This window comes from Andrographis paniculata, unplaced genomic scaffold, assembly GCF_009805555.1.
Source record: "Andrographis paniculata isolate CXL003 unplaced genomic scaffold, ASM980555v1 Contig37END, whole genome shotgun sequence".
Lineage (NCBI taxonomy): Eukaryota > Viridiplantae > Streptophyta > Magnoliopsida > Lamiales > Acanthaceae > Andrographis > Andrographis paniculata.
This window is the reverse complement of record NW_026137570.1, coordinates 6,311,625-6,333,878: the sequence shown is the minus strand read 5'-3', so window position 1 is coordinate 6,333,878 and position 22,254 is coordinate 6,311,625. Positions and strand designations below refer to the sequence as shown.

At 27.8% G+C, this 22,254-nt stretch overlaps 3 protein-coding genes across 7 annotated transcripts; all 3 read right to left on the bottom strand.

Moving 5' to 3' along the window:
- Positions 1-927: 927 nt before the first annotated feature.
- LOC127250673 (uncharacterized) lies at positions 928-4,900 on the bottom strand. 5 transcript variants are annotated; one of them, XM_051274065.1, is made up of 3 exons: positions 4,279-4,900; positions 3,558-3,651; positions 1,317-2,902 (listed from the first exon to the last, which is right to left on the bottom strand). In XM_051274065.1, exon 1 carries the CDS (start codon positions 4,688-4,690, stop codon positions 4,331-4,333), a length of 360 nt encoding a protein of 119 aa, XP_051130022.1. In that variant the 5' UTR covers positions 4,691-4,900; the 3' UTR covers positions 1,317-2,902; positions 3,558-3,651; positions 4,279-4,330. The 5 variants fall into 5 exon arrangements, with proteins under 5 accessions (XP_051130024.1, XP_051130022.1, XP_051130019.1 ...); XM_051274067.1 differs by lacking the exons at positions 1,317-2,902; positions 3,558-3,651 and adding an exon at positions 928-1,310; XM_051274062.1 differs by having other exon boundaries at positions 1,317-3,651.
- Positions 4,901-5,838: 938 nt separating this feature from the next.
- On the bottom strand, positions 5,839-8,353 carry LOC127250098 (uncharacterized). The gene is made up of 4 exons (XM_051273254.1): positions 8,212-8,353; positions 8,031-8,121; positions 6,264-6,427; positions 5,839-6,171 (listed from the first exon to the last, which is right to left on the bottom strand). The coding sequence occupies exons 1-3, from the start codon at positions 8,279-8,281 to the stop codon at positions 6,292-6,294; spliced, it is 297 nt and encodes a 98-aa protein (XP_051129211.1). The 5' UTR covers positions 8,282-8,353; the 3' UTR covers positions 5,839-6,171; positions 6,264-6,291.
- A 2,027-nt stretch (positions 8,354-10,380) lies between these two features.
- Positions 10,381-16,444, bottom strand: LOC127250498 (FCS-Like Zinc finger 15-like). Its single transcript, XM_051273814.1, has 2 exons — positions 16,150-16,444; positions 10,381-10,634 (listed from the first exon to the last, which is right to left on the bottom strand). The coding sequence occupies exons 1-2, from the start codon at positions 16,362-16,364 to the stop codon at positions 10,529-10,531; spliced, it is 321 nt and encodes a 106-aa protein (XP_051129771.1). The 5' UTR covers positions 16,365-16,444; the 3' UTR covers positions 10,381-10,528.
- Between the last annotated feature and the right edge of the window lie 5,810 nt (positions 16,445-22,254).

Here is a 22,254-nt window from a genome sequence, read left to right as displayed (position 1 = left end):
TCATCATTTTTTGTCATAATATAATCAAATCTTATTATTTTTTGTTTTACCGTCAACAAACCGACGGAAAATGCTGAAGGGAAAAGAAATCAAATCTTATATTTATATTTGAAGAAATTGCACAATCTTGCAAGTCCACTTCAACATTTTCCGTCGATTTGTTGACGGTGGGACAAAAAAAAGATAAGTTTGATTATATTGGAACAAAAAATGATGAGTTTTAGTTATATGAGACCAAAAATAATGAATTTTTGTTATATTTAGACCAAAATTGATAAATTTTTTATATTGGGACCAAAATTGATGAATTTTGGTTATATTACGACAAAAAATAATTTTTTCCATAACTAAAATTATAAAACAAACACACATATTAATATATAGGCCCAAGGACAAGGAGCAGCCACCAGGCCCACCACCGACAGTGGGGCTTCCTTGTAAGCCGAATTGACTAAACTGCCCCCATGCTCTTAAGTTAACTCATGTGTTATGGTTAATTTTTTTTAAATAAAAAATAATAATATATTAAATTTTATAATCCTAGTATATAAATAAATATCTATATAATTTCAATAAAATTATATCTGGTGTATATATATTTTAAAAAATTACTATGAAACTTGCCAGTGTACTAAAATGTTATGACTCGTAAAAAAAAAAATAGTAGATGTCGTGTTTATTTGGAGGATTGGATTGAATTTACACTATTTATTTCTTTTTTTTCCACAAAAATATCAAATCAAACACCTATTGTTTATTTTTTATATTATACTAAAAATCAATTTTACATTCAAAACATTACATCAACACCTATTTATATCACATCATACAACTATTCAAATTTAAAATTTTTACTATTCAAATCCCAACTCAAATCCAAACCCCCGAACAAATACTCAAATCTCAACTCAAAATTCAATCCCCAGAACAAATACTCATGATCACATGTGTTATTATTGATGTGTATATTCCATATAATCACAACCATTGTATTTGAAGCATGTAAATGGTCTTGGCTGTGTATTAATAAAATACAACAAAAACTTCAGCTTCTATCAATATCTTTTATTATTATTATTATTATTATTATTATTATTATAAATTTATCTTTTATTATTATTATTATTATTATTATTATTATTATAAATTATTAAAAGTATTATATTTATACACATAGTTTTATACGGATATACTTATATATATATATTTAAATTTACATATGATGTATAGCTATTATTAAGTTCTCTATATATTATTATACCATAGTAATATATGATGTGATTATATATATACCACGTTATTAGCACGAGCTGTAAAAATTTTATCCGGGAGATTTTTTATTGAAGTGCTGCCCCGGATACAAAACGAAAACGTCGAAGTGCTGTAGAAATTCTGCCCAAATTCCGTATTGGATACGAAAAGAATATATTGAAGTGCTGCAGAACTTTTGCTAAATTTTTAGGTAATTACTCAACTATTTTCAATATATTTATTACCGACATAGCAAAATTTAAATTCCCCCACTGGCTATTACCGGACGTGTAATTATATGTCGTGAGTAATGAATGTTGAAGTGCACCTCAAATCTATGGAGCTTTGCAAAAACAATAATTAGAAGAATGAATACACAAGCCGAGAGCGTGGAAAGACAATGATTTTTTTTTTGTCATCATATTGACGAAGCTCTGAAAATGGAATACCTCATGGTAAAAAATTCATTTGAATTGTGGACAAATTTAAATGATCGATTCGACAACATTAAGTCGGTCATATTGGCAAAAGAAAAACACATATGACAACACTTGTGTTTGCAAGATTTTAAAACAATTGCCGATTATAATTCTATGATGTTTTAAAATGATGTCCAATTAAGATTTTATGGTGAAAAGATCACTTATAGGGATATGCTGGAAAAAATATTCACTACATTCCATGCTTCTAATATAATTTTGCAGTAACAATATCGAGAAAGAGATTTTACTAAAATATTGTAATCTTAGTACTTGCCCCTTGTTGCTGAATGGAATAACGAATTATTATTGAAAAATCACAAATTGAGACCAACTGGTTCAAGTCTATTCCTAGAAGTGAATGCAACTCAGTATTTGAACAATATGCCTAGATACAACCGCGGATGAGGACGCGGACAAGGCTGTAGACGTGGATTTAACCGTAGACATAGAATGAATTGTGGACATGGAACCAACCGTGGTCGTTGCAAGTTTGTTTCGCATGATTACCGTGAGGGACATTTTGATGAACACGAACCAAATAGGCTCTTGAAGTGGCCTCAAGATGATGTTGGTCAAAATTCGAAGAAAACCGAGGACAAGTGTTATCGATGTGAAATGACAAGACATTATTAGTCCAGAACTTGTCGCTCAAACTCTTATGTTATAAAGTTGTACAAGAACTTCATGAAACATAAAGAATAAAACACCTGAAAATGCTAAAACCCCAAAAATTGCCAATGCCTCGGAAATGAATTTTTCTAAAGCACCTAAAGCAAAATAATAAAACACCCGAAGCACAGAATTTCATTTATGGGGTATTGGCAATTTCTGGGGTTTTAGCATCTTCAGGTGCTTTATTTTTCTGCTTCAAGGAGTTCTAGTACAACTCTATGAAATAAAAGTTTGAGCGACAAGTTCTGAACCAATGTTTTGTCATCCAACATCGATAACACTTATCCTTGATTTTCTTAGAACTTTGACCAATATCATCTTGAGGCTGCTTCAGGGGCTTGTTTGGTTCTTGTTCATCAAAACATCCCTCACGGTAATTATGCGAAACAAACTTGCCACGACCACGACCACGGATGGTTCCATGTCTATTGTTCATTCTACATTCACGGTTAAATCCACGTCCACGGCCTTGTCTGCGCTCTCGTTCGCAGTTGTATCTAGGCATATTGCTCAAATACTGAGTCACATTCACCTCAGGGAATGAACTTGCACCAATTGGCTTTGATTTGTAATTTTTCAATAATAATTCGTTATTCTACTCAGCAACAAGGAAACAAGTAATAAAATCACAATATTAGTAAAACCTCTTTCTCGATATTATTGGTGCAAAACTATATTAAATGCATGAAACATGGTGAACGTTTTTTCCGACATATCTCTATCAATGATATTTTCACCAAAAAATTTTATTTGGGACGTAATTTCAAACATCATAGAATTATAATCGACAATTGTTTTAAAATCTTGCAATCGCAAGTGTTGCCATGCGTATTTTGCTTTTGCCAATATAGCCGACTTCATGTTGCCAAATCGATTTTTTAAATTTGTCGATAATTCAAATGGATCTTTTACTATAAGGTATTTGATTTTCAGAGTTTCATCAATATGATAACGAAGAAAAATCATTATTTTGCACGCTTTCGGCTTGTGCATTCATTCTCCTTAATTATTGTTTTTGCAAGCCCCATAAACTTAAGGTGTATTTCAACATCCATCACGACATACAATTACTTCCGATAATAGCCAGCAGTGGGAGAATTTCAAATTTTGTTATATTAGTCATAATTATATTGAAAATAGTTAAGTAATTACCAAAAAGCTCGGCAAAATCTCCCCAGCACCTTGATATATTCTTTTTGTTTCGAGACGGGATTTGGGCAAAATTTTTGCAGCACTTCGACGCCTTCTTTTGTATACGGAGCAGCATTTCAATAAAAAATTTCGTTAGACAAAATTTTTACAACTCGTACTAATAATATATATATATATATAAGCATATATGTATAAAAATATGTGTGTATAGACATAATATTTCTAATAATTTAGAAAGAAATAGATATTGATAGAAGTGAAAGTTTTTGTTGTGTTTTATTTCAATACCAAGCAAAGCCTATTTATAGGCTTTAGTGATGATGATTAGTCATCGTAATAAAATCGTGTGTTAATATATGGAATCTACACATCAATAACACATGTCATCATGCATGTAACACATATTATTTTTAGGTATTAATATCGATTTTTTTTCCCTCTCATTTTATTAGTAATATTTTAACCTCGGAATTAAAAATCACGCGGAATATATTGGGAAAAGGCAAAATTTTGAAATAAAATATCAGCCAAACAGTCCACATCACATCAGGGGCATTTATGTCATTCCCCCAGCATACATCAAAGGCATCCGTACAACCATGGCTGCTAGAGCTACCAAATACTATTCAGTTATTCACGAATCTGTAAAATTTCCCCAAAAACCAAAATTGAAATCGAAATCGGAACGGAAATGTAGAAAATAGCAGAAGAATTAACTAACCGCGGCTGAGGAAGCGGACGGCGGCGGAGGCGGAGGCGGAGGCGGAGAACCGTCAGTCGCCAGAGTCGTCGTCGCCGCCGAAGATGGAGAATCGGTTGTAGAGAAGCAGCAGAACGAGGATTAGGAAGAGCGCGACGCCGATTGGAGATCCGGAGGCGCGATGTATGGTGTTCGGCTCTCCGCCGGAGAACACGGCGGCGATGAAGGATCCGGTGTCGGAGGAGAGGAACTGGATGGTGAGGAGGAGGATTATAGGGAGGAGGAGGAGGCCGATGGGGGTGAGGAGGTCGGCGACGAAGCCTGTAATGGCCTCGCCTTGGTCGCCGAAGAACATCGGAAGTAGCACCACCAGCACTACCACGACGGCGAGGATGGCGGCGTAGGGAGGTCCGGCGCGGCGGTCGTCAATCATAGTTGGATCTCCGGTCGGTCGGTCAGGGCCAGGGCAGAGGCTTGGCTTTTATTATTATTATTATTATTATATATAAATGATTTTGGTAAAGGCGTTCGTCTCTTGTCCTCTACTTTTTAGTTATTGTGTCACTTTTATTTATTTATTTTAATAATTCTTTCGTAACAAGGACTGAACAATGATTTGAAGTGTTTGTATTTGAATTGTATGTTATTTTATTTTTTAATTTATTTGGTATTCGTTCCATGTAATTTATCCGTATTTTTATTTCGGGTCATATCATATAATTTATTTTTTTTATTTTCTAACATATAATTATACTAATGACATTTTAAAATTATACGTCATTTTAATTATATTATAATTATTTTTAATAATTCACATTTTAATTATTTAGTAATTATATAATACCTAAAATTTTATGTCACAAATTAGAGGGGAAATTAGCTGAGATTGAGGGAATAATATAATAGTACTACCTTTCATCAGATTTTTGCAAGTTATATTTAAATATTAATTATTATATCAAAATATAATACAAATTAATAAAAAATTATAAAAATATTTTCATTATTGAATTATAATACTAATAAAGGGATATTTGTAAAAAACACAATTATACAAATATAAATATATTTTTAATATTAAATACAATAATAATAAATAAAAAAAATAAATATGATCCTCACATACTGACGAAATACTATTATTATAATAGTAGTAATATTTATGGATTATTAAATAAAATTAATAGTAAAAACTTACTTTAATATATTCGATTAACATAAAAGTATGACTTTGTTAAGCCAACATTTTTATAGATGGATTTGATTTTTTATGTTTAATATAAAAGAAATGTATTTTTAATGAGTAATAGAAAGAGTTGCGTCAAAAATATTAAATATATTATTTTAAATTAAATATTTTAAATTTTTGTAATGAATGAGTATTTGAATTTTTTTTTACTTTTTGAATTTTATAATATGTAATTTGTATTATTTATTATTATTTTTAGGAATCGCAATTGAAAAAATATAACGAAGTGAACAAAGAAGAATCGATCGTGTAAGAATTATTCTGAATCTACATTATGCTATCAATTTATACATTATATGCTAAAGATTGTATATCACATGATCTATACTTACTAAAAGAAAAAATAAATATTTTATACTTAAACGATAAAAGAAATCGATCGATAAAATGCCCTGAGTTTTCGATCAAGTTTTATCTTAAACGAGAATCGAATACCTCAACCTAATTGCTTCTTCGCCGGAAACTATTTGCAAACCTCAAACAATAAAAAATATCGGGCAAATAGAGCACAAGAGTCGGATATAAATTTTTGTCATCGCTAGAATTAAGAAACTTTTACTGTCATAAAAATAGAACTTACATTCGACCTACGGAGGAGGCGGGAGCATGGCTCCGATACAAAAGTATCGAGATTCTATTTTACCTCAAAAACACCGAGAAAAATGCTGTTCATAAGAAACAATATGATGTATGGGTCATTCTGAAAATTACTAATGATATAGTAATATGTAATTTCAATGTATATATGAATTTCAACCTTTATTATCGATTTTGTCGAAGATGACTTAGTCCCTGTGTCGGTTTTCGTTCATCTCCAGAAACTTCGCCACGCGCTCTGCTTTTGCTCCGGATTTGTGGTCGTAATACTCGACAATGGCAGCGCCAGCCAATGCGGCGAGAGTAAGTGCTTGAGCGTTCAACCTGGTTTTTCGAGAATCATTTAGAACGACGAAGCAACTAGATTAACTGATAATTTTGAGACAGTTTTGAATCGATACCAAATTGCAGCCAAGGAAATCCAATGGAATCTCGTTACATTTTCGATGAAATATTGTGATGGATCGAGTAAAAAGGCTCAACCGGGATTTAGATGTAAAGGGTATTAATTGGCTACTGAGATCTATGCTAATCTAATACTAAATGCCAGCGACAAATATAAGAATCGGTTAATAAACTTTGAAGAAATGCTTCTAACAAACAAAATAGCTTTGAAAAACAAACAAGAACGAGAAAATTCTTGCATGTATATTCTTATGCAGTTCGATCACCAAATTTTGGTTGATTTCTATTATTCACCAAAATTTTCCATAAAAAACATAAATCAAAGGCATATATTTCATTTATTATATCATAGTACAAATCAATTTTACATTCAAACCATCTCATCAATAACTATTTATATGACACTATAAACTATTCCAATTCAATTTTTTATTATTCAAAATCCAAACCCCCAGCCAAACACACCCTAAAAGAATGCATTTCATCTAATTTACACGAGCTTTCTCCCCCAAAGAACACATGATATCCAACAAATACGTTACCATGTATATTTAATCTCTCTTACACTACACAACACATACTACTATTGATCTCAATGCAAAATACATATTATTATAATATAAATGCATTGCATGAGCTGACAGCATACGGTAATAGTCCACAGATTACATTCCATAATTGATCTCGGCACAAGTTGCAATATTAACATAGCACAAATACATAACATTTAACTGACAGTACATGATAATAATTCAGCTAGCATGTGTTGATTTGATTCAATCATCGTTAAAAATAGTTGCTAATCTGCGACTAGGTAGCACCCTAACCGCTCCCATCCCTTACATATAGAAAACAAACATACACACACATTTAATACATTGATATTTATGGTTTTTATTCCCAACAAGCCCCTACCGAATGCAATCAACAAAGTTAATTGATTGAAGTTTTAATTTATCGGTGATTAGATAGAATTGCAATTGTATAATTTGATAACTTCAGAAATGTGCTATTGAAACATGAGAATTGAACTCCATAAGGTATATGTTAAACAACGATAGTGTCGTATCTATAAAAGGGTACAAGAAAGTCATTGAATTATATTATAAAGCTGTCGTAAAGCAGATAATGTTCAACATATATATGAACTATGTTCTTCAACAACATATAACATCAATTTTTGGAAACTTAATCAATAATCCTAATCAATAAGAATTTTCAATTCATAAGGTCAAAAAATCAACATCAATACACCTCAATTGATGAACAAGAGCTAATACATATCTCCAAATCCCTCTGGAAAAAGGATTGCTAATACACAAAATTACCCTAGAAACAAAATTGAAATGCTCATCGCATAAGAACACAATCACCATCAAAACAAAAGCCTCAATTCATACAAACAGTCGAACTATAAAGAACCAAAAGGAAAAACCCCAATTTCTCGGAAGTAAAACACAAATACGATTTATAATACAGACGAAATTGAAATTAAACAAATAAAATTAGCATAAATACGTACCTAGCATGAATGATTTTGATGCTGGTTTTCATATTGGGGCGAGACCAATTATACGCCATAGATCCAACAATTCCACTCGCCCACAACGCCCCTTTCTCGAAAAATAAAATAAAATCGAATTTCAACCAAACAAATCATTCAATCGACACAAAACACGAAGAGCGAAACGAATCGACGTTACCGACGGTACGAAGCTTGTGCTCGACGACCCATTCTCTGATTGATTCCAGCTTGCTCTTTTCTTCGCCCATTGTTTCTCTTTGCGCCTTTTCCTGGTTTCGAAGTTCGGTTTCTCTCTCTGCCTGTATATATATATTGATTTGTACGGTACATAGATTTGTTGTCAAGGCACGGTGCGCACGCTGGACCGGCAGTCGGTAGCCCACGTGGTTGTCACGTGTTTACTAGTTGCTGGTTTTTACATTGAAACACCATCTAATCGTCGTATCTTTTCTACTTTTCAATCTTTAACTATTTTTTATTTTAATAAAATTAATTATACATTAATATAAAAATATTTTTAATTTTTACCTTAATTACAAATATATTTATTATACATGCAATTATTTCACATAAAGTCATATGACAAAAATATCAAAACCATTACATATACAATTATTTTACACATAAAAATTATACGACAAAAACACAAAAAGCCAATTTCACACTTTCACTCACCAATAAAATATTATTATTTTTTAATTTATTGAAAAAAATATACCGATAGATTTTATTATATTGAAACTAAGATTGATATATTTTAATTATATTTATATTACTGCTGATTTTTTTTATTATTATTATTATAACAATATCAATTATTCTCAATTCAAAATATTCATTTTTAAAAGAAAAATATAACAAAACAAATGAAATTTTAGACCAAAACACACAAATACACGGTAGTGTAGAATTATAGTTGGTAGTGTGACAACATGATCATGATCATGTTAATTGTATAGGATAGTGTTGTTTCAAGTCATCTACCGTCTACATCAATAATTTTCATTAGTTCTGGAATAGTTGAACCAAAATATATTGAATTGTTTATAATAAAACTAAGATAATTTTTTTTTCGGCTGCGGATTCCCATGTCATAAAAAAAAATTTATATATATATATTTTTTTTATATTTTTGGACCAATATTGATATATTTTAGTTTTATTTTGACCAAAATTGTTTGTTTCCTATTACTTATTATAAAAATATTTAAAATAAACTAAATGATTTAATAGTATTTTAATAATCCTCAATAATAAATTCAATTTTTTTAAATATTACAAGACTACAAACATTTTTGTCATTAAATATATACTTTTTTTTCTAATTTTTTATCTTTACCAAAATTGAAAATTTTGAGTTCTTTTAATATTTTGTTATTAATTATTCAAAATTGTAAAAATATTAATAAATGTAATATTTGTTATTTTTTATATAATTTATAAAAACTTATATTTTTATCAAAAATTATGGATATTATGTTTGATTACAAGTTAAATTTAAACTCACCATACTTCTAACTTTATTTTTAGTATTAAGTCAAAATTGTCTAATTATATCTCTATAGTCGATGAACAAAATTTGTTTATAATTGATATAAAAGTATTTTTTTATTATTTATTTTATTATTAAATTTTATTTGGTTTTATTCAATAAAAATGTACCTTTTTTCTATAAATATTATTAAAATAAATTTAAATCAAAACTTAAATAAGAAATTAAATTTTAATAAAATAAAATTTAATATATGTTTCTTAAAATTATATTCCTTCATTAAAAAACATGCATGATTTTAGATGAACGAAGTACATATATTAATAAATTTTGCTTTATATATAGGGTTTTATTTGTTTAGTGTTTTGATTTAATTTTTTTAATATATAAATATAGAAAATTGTATGAATAATATAAAAATTAATTTTTATAAAATAAATAAAATACATATTTTCAGATCGTACTGAGAAAAAATAATTGGGCAAGCCATGACATTTTTTCAAAAAAACCCCTAAAAGAGCTCAAAATTTTAAGACACTGAATGTGAGCTCAAATAGCCCACAAATTCACCTTGCGTCGTCAAATTATTATTATTATTTTTATTTATGTTTTTTTAAGTGAAAAAATTATTATGCTTTTGTTATTTTTTTATTAAAAAAATTAATTATTATCCATTTTTATTAAAATTCATACCCGACCAAATAAATATACATTTTTTTATTGTCATCCAAATTTATTTCTGTTTCAATTTTTAGTAAAAAAATATCATTTTTTTTTTACCAAAAAAAGTAAAAATTCATATTCTTACATATTTTTTTTATAACTCGTGTCCGGTCAAATGAGCACACAATCGGATAACAAAGGAAAGTATAAGATAAAAACATATATGTACTGTTATATTGTACAGTAAATAATACTCAACTACTGTCTAAATGCAAAATACAAATATAGATGAACAATACTAAGCATGTTATTTACACGGAGGCGGAGGAGAGTCGGCGTGCTATCCCTTGGTACAACCATTTATTCGGGTGGTACAATTGTTTGTTTGTTCGTCCATAGAAATCTGCTTGTACCTGCACTCCACGCTGCAAAATGCCTTGTCCCCTCTGCATCAAAGGTGGTACCTTTTATGTGAGTATAATGGCGGGCTTCTTTGTTTGGTTTTGATTATTTTTTTTGAGTTTTTATTTTATTTACTATATGCTATCTCAGTCCGGTTCTCATAATTTTATTTATTTTTGTATATTGATCTTTAAATATTAATTATTATATCAAATATAGTATAAATTAAAAAAAAATTGCAAAAATACTTCGATTGGTATCTTGTAATACTAATAGAATGACATTTGTACAAAAAAAAAATTATACAAATATATAGATATTTTTAATGTTAAATACAATGACGCAAAAGATAAAAATGACCGAGGCAGACGAAGAGAGAGTACCTTTTTTTTTTTCTTTTAAAAAATATCAACTCAAATATTTTATTTTTAATTTTGATTATATTATAGTAGTAATAATAACTTCACATTAAAACCCCATTAACAACTATTATAAAATAAAATAAAATAAAATAAAATACTACATAAAATATATTCTCTAAGACACTTACATATTCACTTTATTTTAATTCAAAGTATTATTTTTATCATTTTTGTCCATCATACTTCAAAGTATCAATTTTTATTTTAATAAAAGTAATCATACACTAATATCAAAATACCCTTAACTTTTACCTAAATATTACACATACAACTATTTTGTACATAAAGTTAAAGGACAAAAATATCAAAATCTCTGACACATTTCTACTAACTAATAAAATACTATTATTTTTTAATCTACTACAAAACCTCAATGCTATTTGGAGTATATATATTTTAGGGTTTGTCTTTTATAATTTCAAATACAAATTAGTATTATTTAATTTGTATAATTTTTAATAAAAATATATGATTTTTTTTTATAAAATATCACAATAAAATATTATTTAAATAAAAATTTAAATCAATACTTTATTTTAAATTAATTTTCAACCACAGCTAAACAAATCATAATTTTGGTGCAGGGATTAAAAATATTATATGTAAATAATAATTAATACTCCTTTCGTCCCACATAATTTGTCCCTATTTTCTATTTTCGTCCGTCCTACGTAACTTGTCCTTTCTATTTTTGGAAATATAATTATGCACTTTAATCGCATTTTAAATTTTAAATTTTATAAATTTCTTAATTTTAATTAAACTATTTACTTATCTTAATCTTAATCTATAGTTATTTTTACTAATACACTTCTTAATTACTTACTAATTATACTTTACCTAAATTTCCGTGTTTCCAGTAATACACCCATATTATATGGGACGGAGGGAATACTTCCTTACTTATGTAAGTTGATTTAAACACATAGGGTGCACTTTTTTTCAAAAATAGTACGAAGAATTTTTTTTTTATTTTTTTATATAAAGTATAGATAATTTGCAATAATAAATATATATAATCTTATTACTCCATCCATCCCATATAATTTATCCATATTTTTTATTTTCGTCCGTCCCACGTAACTTGTCATTTCTATTTTTGAAAATATAATTATGTACTTTAATCGCATTTTAAATTTTATAATTTTTTTAATTTTAATTAAACTATTTACTTGTCTTAATCTTAATCTATAATTATTTTTACTAAATAATAATTATTTTTATTAATACACTCCTTAATTACTTACTAATTATACTTTACCTAAATTCTCGTGTCTACAGTAATACATCCATATTACATGGGACGGAGGAAGTAATATTTTTGGAGAAACGTGTGTAATAAAAACACTAACAAAACACATCAATTGACAAAACAACAGGGACATTTGGGATGAGCAAGAGAATTAAATAACAATAATATTATATTGATAATGAGTGTAAAAGTATTTTAAAAAATTAAAATACTCTTACTTTATGTAATTATTGTAAAAAAAAAATGATAAGAATTTTGTAAAAAAATCAAGAGTTAAATTACCAAAAATGAAAGTGAGATTATTGTTTGTTTGGGGGTTTGGATTTTGAGTTGAGATTTGAATAGTAAAAATTTTAAATTTGAATAGTTGTATGATGTGATATAAATAGGTGTTTATGTGATATTTTGAATGTAAAATTAATTTTTAATATAATATAAAAAATAAAGAATAGGTGTTTGATTTGATATTTTTTAGAGGAAAAAATGAAATAAACAGTGTATTTAAAATCCAATCCCCAAACAAAAACACCAATATACATTAATATATATGTATATTTGTATTGTTTTAATAATATTTATAAAAAATTGTTTCATTTGACAAATGTTGAGTGAAGTGATTGAATATTTCTTAAAACCTAATTGAAAATTATTTAAAATTGTGAAAACCAAATTGTGTTTCTTTGAAGTCTATCTCAAGTTCTCAATCCAATTTTCTACTATTCATATTTCCTTTTTTTTTTTAAATAAAATTATTATACCAATATTTCATTCAAACATCAAATTGGATATTATTATTATTATTATTATTATTATTATTATTATTATGTTTAAGACACTAAAAACAGCCTTAAGTTTTTGTATTGTATAAATTTTTTTTTTCTGTATTATATATATACACTAATGGATCTCTCTTAATGATCAAATTATTAAAATTAAATATAGACAGATAATCATTTCAACTGAATATTTTGTGCAGAAAATTATATAAATAAAATAATATTATTAAAATTTAATACATTAACGCAATAGGTAAATGAGAACTTTAAGGGTATGTTTGTTTGGGAGATTGTATTAGATTTTCCATATTCATCCCATTTTTCCCCCTAAAAATATTAAATCAAACACTTATTTTTTATTTTTATATTATACTAAAAATCAATTTTACATTCAAAACATTACATCAACACCTATTTATATCACATCATACAACTATTCAAATTCAAAATTTTTACTATTCAAATCCCAACTCAAAATCCAAACCCTCAACCAATCAAACCCTAGAGCAAAAATGAGGGAATATAATTATATAATAACCATAAAATCATATATATATATATATACATACGGAATAGTTAAAGCACTTATTATAACTAATCATATCATAACTTATTGTAATCTATTTGTTCTTATTTTACACACACACACATATATATATACATATATATATTACCCCAATCTTTTGAGGTAATTACCTTTTAGTTATAAATGGACAAATCTATTACTTTCTCCGTCCAAAATTATAGATTGAGTTATGTTTGACACGAGATTTAAAAAATTTTGATATTATATTGATAGTGGATAAAAAGTACAGGTAAAAAACTTTTTTGTCATTGTGAGTGCATTAGTGTAAAAAGTAATAACAATTGTGTAATAATAATGAAAAAGTAAAGGTAATTTTATAGTGATATAGTTATTTATGAAAATGAGACTATTGTTTTGGGATAGACAAAAATGGTAAATAAGACTATTGTATTGAGACGGAAAGAGTATTTGTTAATACAATAATAATTATTGGACATTTCAAATAGAAAAATAGGACATTAGTTTGAAAATGAAATGACTATGTTAATATAACATATATTTTGAAATCAATAAGAATTCGTTTTTAAACTATTCTTATATATTTCCTCCGTCTTATTGAAAGAGTCTCATTTACTTTTTGCACGTAGATTTTTAAATATTAGTATTATATTGAATTGTAGTGAAGAAGACAAAAATACCCCTATTAGTATAGTGTAATATAAAAGTTATATTGTAAGTTGAAAGTATATTTATTATGTTAGATATGTAGTACAGTTACTAAATTAGGAAATGATAACCTTATTTTGAGATGGACGAAAATAACAAATGATAACCTATCAGTGAGACGGAGGGAGTATTATCAATTAAATATATATCATTTATCTTAATATATTATTGATTCAAAGCGTTTTTTCAATGTTAATTTATACATCAAATATTGTCTACACTTTCCGTGCCTCATTGAATTAAGGTTGTGTTCTTCTATGAGTTTTACCCCATGTTTTTATTATTTAAATTCTTTTTTTTCTAAAAAAAAATCACATTAAATAATTACTTTTAGTTATTTATATTATACTAAAAATTTATTTTACATTCAAAATATCACATCAATCTCTATTTATGTTACACCAAACAATTATTCAAATTCAACTTTTTACTATTCAAAAATTCAAATTCAAAACCTAAAATCCACAAACAAACACACCCTAACAATTTTATTGAGTTCAGTCGAGAGTTTATTCAAAACGTACTTGAAGTAAAGTAACAATAAATTTTATGTCATATTAAAAAGAAAAAATCACCAATTTATATATCCTAATTCTACAACTTAAAATAATAATAATAATAATAATAATAATAATAATAATAATAATAATAACTTTGCTTCCTTGATTAGAATTTTTGGTAATTACAAGTGTTGGTTCCATTGTGCCTTGAAATTTTAAAATTAATTTGAAATGAGACGTTAGATTTGAATTTTTTTTTAATAGTAATACTTTCTCTATCTCTTAATAATCTATCAATTTTTTTTTTTATTTCGGTCTGTTCCATAATAAAATATATATATTTTTAAATAATTGTACTATCTACTTACAAATATCCTTTCAATTTATAATATATTACACAAATATCATTATTTGTATATCATACAATACTAATAGGGTTAATTTAGTATTTTTACTTTTATTTCTACTTTATATCAATATAATACTAATATTTTTAAAACTTATGTAAAAAACAAATGGATATATATATGAGATGGCGGGAGTATATTTTAATAAATAAATAAATAATAAATAATAAATAATACTCCCTCCGTTCCACATACCATGCTCACGTTGTCGTTTCTACCCGTCCCACATACCATGTCACTTTCATTTTTTGAAAAATAATTACATATTTTAATCTCATTTTAAACTTTTTATTTTTTTAAAAAAATTAATTAAACAAATTAGTTATCTTAATTTTAATTTATAATTATTTATATTATAGAATAATTAATTTTACTAATATACACATCTCCTAAAATACCGGTCTACAGTGTAGCAAACACGGTATATGAGACGAAAATAGTATTAATTTTAATTCAAAATAATAAAATAACAAACTAAAAATAGGGTATAGTTTCAGTCTTTAAGAACACGCTGGAGCCAACTCTAGTGGAAAAAACCGTTACAAGATAACAAAATTTTTTTATCTCTAAATTTATTTTTTTCGTTACTAATGATATTAGAGACGGAATTAGGAATGAAATTACGTTAACTACGTAAACTTTAGGGACGAAATTCCGTTACAAATATATTATTTTTTTAAGTGAACCGTACCAACCGTGAATACTGACTGCCCAAAAATTAATCCATCCTCGATAACTAAACCCCAGTTTTGTTTTCTGTTTTTATTTTTATTAGTAATTTTTTAAAATAATAATAGAATATATGTAATTCTGTTTCGTTCTTAATCTCCAGTGATTTGTTTCCATTAATTAACGAATAATTTAATCTACAAACAAATATAATAAATAAATAAATAAATAAATAAATTATTATTATTATTATTATTATTATTATTATTATTATGTCTTACTTGTACATGTAGATGTCTTCTCCGGACAAGAGTTTTCGGTTGCAGAGGAAACAGCGGTCGAGAAACCCTAAGAACGACGGCTGTGAGTCACCGCCGGGTGACTTTATCACTTGCAGGCACGTGCTGGCTTTGCTGATCACACGTGGTGACGGATGATGATGATGATCGGAATTTGCCCTTTGCCTTTCCAATATAACGCTAAGCCCTACCATCATCTTTCCCGCGGCGGCGGCGGCGGTGCAGACAAGGACGATAAGTATACGCGCGGGCGCGTGTTTATATATATAAGTACGTAAAAGAGACGGCGGAGTTGGCGTGGGGAAGTGGACAAGGATCTATATGCACTATACGGTTCTCTTCACGCGACACGTGTAACTCCTCCACCTATCATCACGCGACACGTGTAAATCCTCCACCTATCACCATCATACTTGTACCATAGACATCCTTTGTTTTTTCATTTAAATTTTTAAATATTAATACTATATTAATTTATAGTAAAAAAATAAAAATACTTATATTAATATAATATATTATAAAAATAATAATATTTATTTAATATATGGTAAGTTGTAAAGATAATTATTATGTTAAGTAGGTAATCCAGTTACTAAATTAGAAAATGATATCCTTGTTTTAGAACGGACAAAAATAAAAAGTCGTAAACTTCTTATAGAACGGAGAGAGTATATAGTTTGTATATTCCTCCTAGGTTTATTAGATGAGTTTGGTACGAAAATAATATTTAATGCAATATTTTGTAAAAAAAAATATAAATTTGTTTTTTAAAAAATGCAGAGTTTAAATTATAAAATTTGGAGAAATTTTGCTAAAAAATAAACCCATTATTATTATTCGTTCCCGTCCCATAAATTGAGTAATGTTTACTTTTGTATAATTTTTTTAATATTAGTATTATATTTGATTATAATAAAAAAGATAAAAACATCTCTATATATATTATGTAATATAAAAATAATGGCTATGGAATAGAGAGAGTATTATTATTATTATTCCTTTTGTCCGCCAAATTTATTATTATTTTTATTTTTAATTCGTCTGCTAAATTTATTCAATTATTAATTTTGATAAAGTCAACAAATCAACATTTAATTATTATTCTTTATTTAGCACTTATTTACAACAAATACTACTAACTTTATTACATTTTCTCTTTATTTATTTTAATTTCTAAATAAATTTTCAAAAATACCTCTAATTGCCTATCACTTTTTCAATAAAATATTAATTTTTTTTAATCTTCGTACCGAATCAAATTGTATTAATTTTAATGAACTGAGGGAGTATTATATTTAAAGTGTGTTCGTTTAGTATTTTGGTTTGAATTTTTTTTTTTATACTATTAAGTATAAGAAATTATCTCGATAATATAAAAAAGTTATTTTATATTGAAAATTGATTTTTATGTGAAGATAAAATATATTCTCCCTCCGTCCCGCAACAAGGATGGTGTTTGCTTTTTGCACGTAAATTTTTGAATATTAGTATTATATTTGATTGTAGTAAAAAAGACAAAAATACCCCTATTAGTATGGTGTAATATAAAAGTAATGACATTTCTGTAATATATTGTAAGTTGAAAGAGTATTTATTATGTGAAGTAGGTAGTACAATTACTAAATTAGGAAATAGTAACCTTATTTTGGGACGGACGAAAATAAAAAATGATAACTTTTCAATGAGACGGAGAGAGTATTAGAATTGTATTGAAAACAATATCGGGCAAACTAACTCTTGATTTTGAAATATACAGGATTGTATAAATCAAATTTAATAGCTAGATTGAATTGAATATTTATATTCAAATTCACAATTATAAATTTTGAATCGAATAAAATTATTTGATTAATTTGCAGTTATATTTTGAGATTTTAGAATGGTTTAAATATACTACTATATGATTGAATATAAAAATAATGGTTAACTTGATGTAAATATGTATTGTAAAAAATATTAAGATGTATAATATAATGTAAATAAGTACTAAACGAAATATTTCAAATAAAATAAATATTTTTATGTCATATTTTAAATAAAAAAATATGTATTTGCTTTTTAAATAAATAATGTATAGCGCAAAAATAATTTTAAATATATAAAGACTATAAAGAATAATTAAATTTTCATATAAAGATGCATTAAATAATTATTGGAAATTAAAAATATCAAACTAAAATATATACTCAATCCTTTCGGAAAGAAGATTGTCGTTTGTTTTTTTGCATAGAGATTTTTTTTAATATTAGTATTATATTAGTATATAGTACAAATAAATTAAAAAGGCAAAAATATTTCTATTAGTATTGTGTAATATAAAAATAATATTTCCTCCGTCAATTTGTAAAGTTTACATTTACTTTTTGCGTGTTTATTTTTTAATATTAATTATTATATCAAAACGTTACACAAATTAAGAAAAAATGACAAAAATACTTCTACGAGTGTCTTATAATACTAATAAAATGACATTTATACAAAAAATTATACAAATATAAAGATATTTTTAATGTTAAGTACAATGACGCAAATGTAAATGTAAACTTATTAAGTGGAGAAAGGGAGTAATATTTATGTAATAAATTGTAAATTAAAAATATATTTATTATGTTAGGTAAGTAGTACAATTACTATTATTAAGAAACAAGACTCTTATTTTAAAACATACAAAAATGAAAAATAATACTCCATCCGTCTCACATAATTTGTCCCTATTTTCTATTTTCGTCCATATCACATAACTTGTCCTTTCTATTTTTGAAAATATAATTATGCACTTTAATCGCATTTTAAATTTTATAATTTTTTTAATTTTAATTAAACTATTTACTTATTTTAATCTTAATCAATAATTATTTTACTAAATAATAATTATTTTTACTAATATACTTCTTAATTACTTATTAATTATACTTTACCTAAATTCTCATATCTACAGTAATAGTCCCATATTTTCTGGGACGGAAGGAGTATAATTCTTTTAGGACGGAAAAAGTATATATATATGACTGGTAAACTCTATATTGTTTTAGTTGGTTTTTTTTTTCTATTAAAATATATCATTTTATTTTACATAATGGTATATTCTAATTATTGTTTAAACTAAAATTTAAAATCACGAAAAACAAACCAAACATATCCGAAAGCAATTGTCCACTTCATATATATATATATATATATTTCTCATTTTTTACTATACAATTCGTGCAAATTTTTAATAAAAAGAAAAAAAAAAACATAAACTAATTTTTATTAAATATCATTATTATTTAATTTTTTATTTTTTTAAAACGAAAAAATAGAGAAAATGAGATAATAAAATGAACATACTCAATATTATCCAAGATTCACGATCCCTATAAAAATAATCTATTTTATAGTGTTATTCAATATTTACGATTCCAAAAAATAAATTAAAAATAATCAACTAAGCACTCTCAATAGCTTTCGAATATTGGAACAATAAGGTCAAGTATAATGAAAACGATATAGTAATAAAGAAAATGTAAAAAATAAAAATAAAAGCGAGGATGAAATTAGTGTTTTAAAGTAAAACAAAATTTACCTATATAATTAAAAATTTAAATAATACTATATTTTAATAAAATATATTATACATATGAATATATTTTTATAGAGAATAAAATTTTATAAAATATAATTAATAAATATTTTTTATTTATAATTAACTTGATTTATATTTATTAACTATATTCAAATTTAAAAAATTTACTAAGGAAAATGAAAATTGTTATACGAGAAATTGTTGTGAATTTATATTGTGAATCAATCACTACAAGAAAATTAGTATATTTGTAACAAAATTCCGTTATTAAAGTTCACGTAGTTAACGCAATTTCATCCATAATTCCATCCTTATATGTCATTTGCAACGAAAAAAAGTAGATTTATGGACGAAAATACTTCTGTTGAGCACAAAAAAATAATAATAATAATTAATAATGGCAGTAGGATTCTGGATGGGTCTGAATATAAGCCAAACGGCCCAGAGGTCGGTTGAAAGAGGAAGTCGGGCGAAGAAGGAGATCAGATGGTACGCAGTCGGATAAGCAGGTCAGTTGGTTTGCAGTCTGACCAAAGGAAGTTGGTCGGTTGGTCTGCAATCCGACCAAAGTAAGTTGGTTGGTTGGCCCACGGACGGGCCAAGGTAAGACGGTATGGTAGCAGAGTCAAAAGGAAGTCGGTTGGACCAGCCGTCCATTTAAGGAGATAAAGCGACCAGAGGATGCTGTTTCGCCGTCGGTTGATCCATGGTTGGTTGGTTCTCAGTCGGTTGATCCGCGGTCGGTTGGTTCTCAGTCGGTTAAATAGGTCGGATAGTCCAAAGTCGGTTGAGCAAGTCGGGTGGTCCGCAGTCGGTTGAGTCGGACGATACGGAGGTCGGCTGATATAGAGGTCGGTTTATGCGGAGTTCGGACCAAGTGAGGTCGGGCGAAGAAGAATGAGACGGACGATACGTGGTCAGACAAGAGACCAGATGGTGGTCGGTTGATGGGGCGGCCAAGGAATCGTTTGGTCTAGCGACCAGTTAGTCTTTGGATTGGTCGGGTGGCATATAGGTCGGACAAAAGGAAGACGGACGAAGAAAGGTCTGTTAATTAGTCGCCTGTTAGTCACCTGATCAATTGGTTGGTCACTTGGTCAAACAGTAGTTCAGTCGCTTGAAAGGGCGGTCTGTTGGTCGCTTGATGGGGCGACCAATCAAGCGTCTGGACGAATGGTTATTCGGCCGTTTGAAGGGACTAGATGGTGGTCCCTTGTTTAGGCGACCAATGAATCGTCTGGACGAATGGTTGTTCGGCCGTCTGAAGGGACCAGGTGGTGATCTCTTGATGTGGCGACCAATGAATCGTCCGGACGGATGGTTGTTCAGCCGATTAAAGAGATTGGATGGTGGTCGCTTGATTGAGCGACCAATGAATCGTTCGGTCTAGCGACCAATTAGTATATGGACTGGTCGGTTGGCCTGTGGTCCGTCTAAGGAATCAGGGGTTATTTTGGGCGGCTGAGTAACCGGTCGGGCCAGCCACCCATTTGAGGCAGAAAAGTGTTCAGAGGCGGTCGGCTGAGCAGTTGAGTGCTGTAACTGGCGCGAGCGGTTGGTGAGTCGGTTAACACACGTGTTGACAGAGGAGGATTTTCTGGGCGGTTGAACAGCGGTTGCTGCAACCGACCAGACGACGGTTCAAACCGTTTCTTCAAGGGATTATTTAAGGATTCAGGTCTGTTCTGAAAAAGGATCTTCAATCGACAAAACTTCAAAAGAATTGCCTTTGGGGATCACCACTTTACTTTTCCAGTATGTAGTTTTTAATTTCCTAGTTTACTTATGTACTCTATAGTGTTTAGAGATTCCTAATCTCAGGCACTCATCTATCAAATTCGAAGATATTTCCTATTTTCGAATTTTACTTTTTATTGTTGAAAAAACACATCAACAACTTCGTTACAAAAATAATATTTTCTTGTAGTGAATGGACTTTATTCAATTAATACCTTGTAAATAAAATAAAATTTAATTAGTAACATTAACAAATAATTGAATAAAATTTAATCAATTCAATACCGGAATCGAAATTAAAATTTAAGCACGTTAAAATATGGCTACAATGGTAACTTCATGAAATTGAATTATCAAATAACCAAACAAGAATGCCCAATTCACGCCGACGAAGACTTCAACTCGGTTTCCATAATCGATGAATCCATCCACGACAGCGACAAACCAACATTTACTCCAATGGATAGCGACGACGGACATCTTCTCCGTGTTGAAAAATTTTTATATTGTGAGAATATCAAATAATTATCGAAAAATAAAACTCGATGATTGAATAATTTATCGATATAAATTCAATAATTATATCATGTCGAGATAGAATCTCTCTTTGTAAAAACAAATACTCCCCGGTAGTATCTCCGATTTGTGACACAATGTTCCCAAAGATAAACGACTTTCGTCGCCGAATTATGAGGTACCTCAATATTTCGGAGTTTTGACGAACTATAATGAGAGGACTAGTGCGTGTTGGAAGGCACCTCCACCATGCAGAGCAATTAATGTCA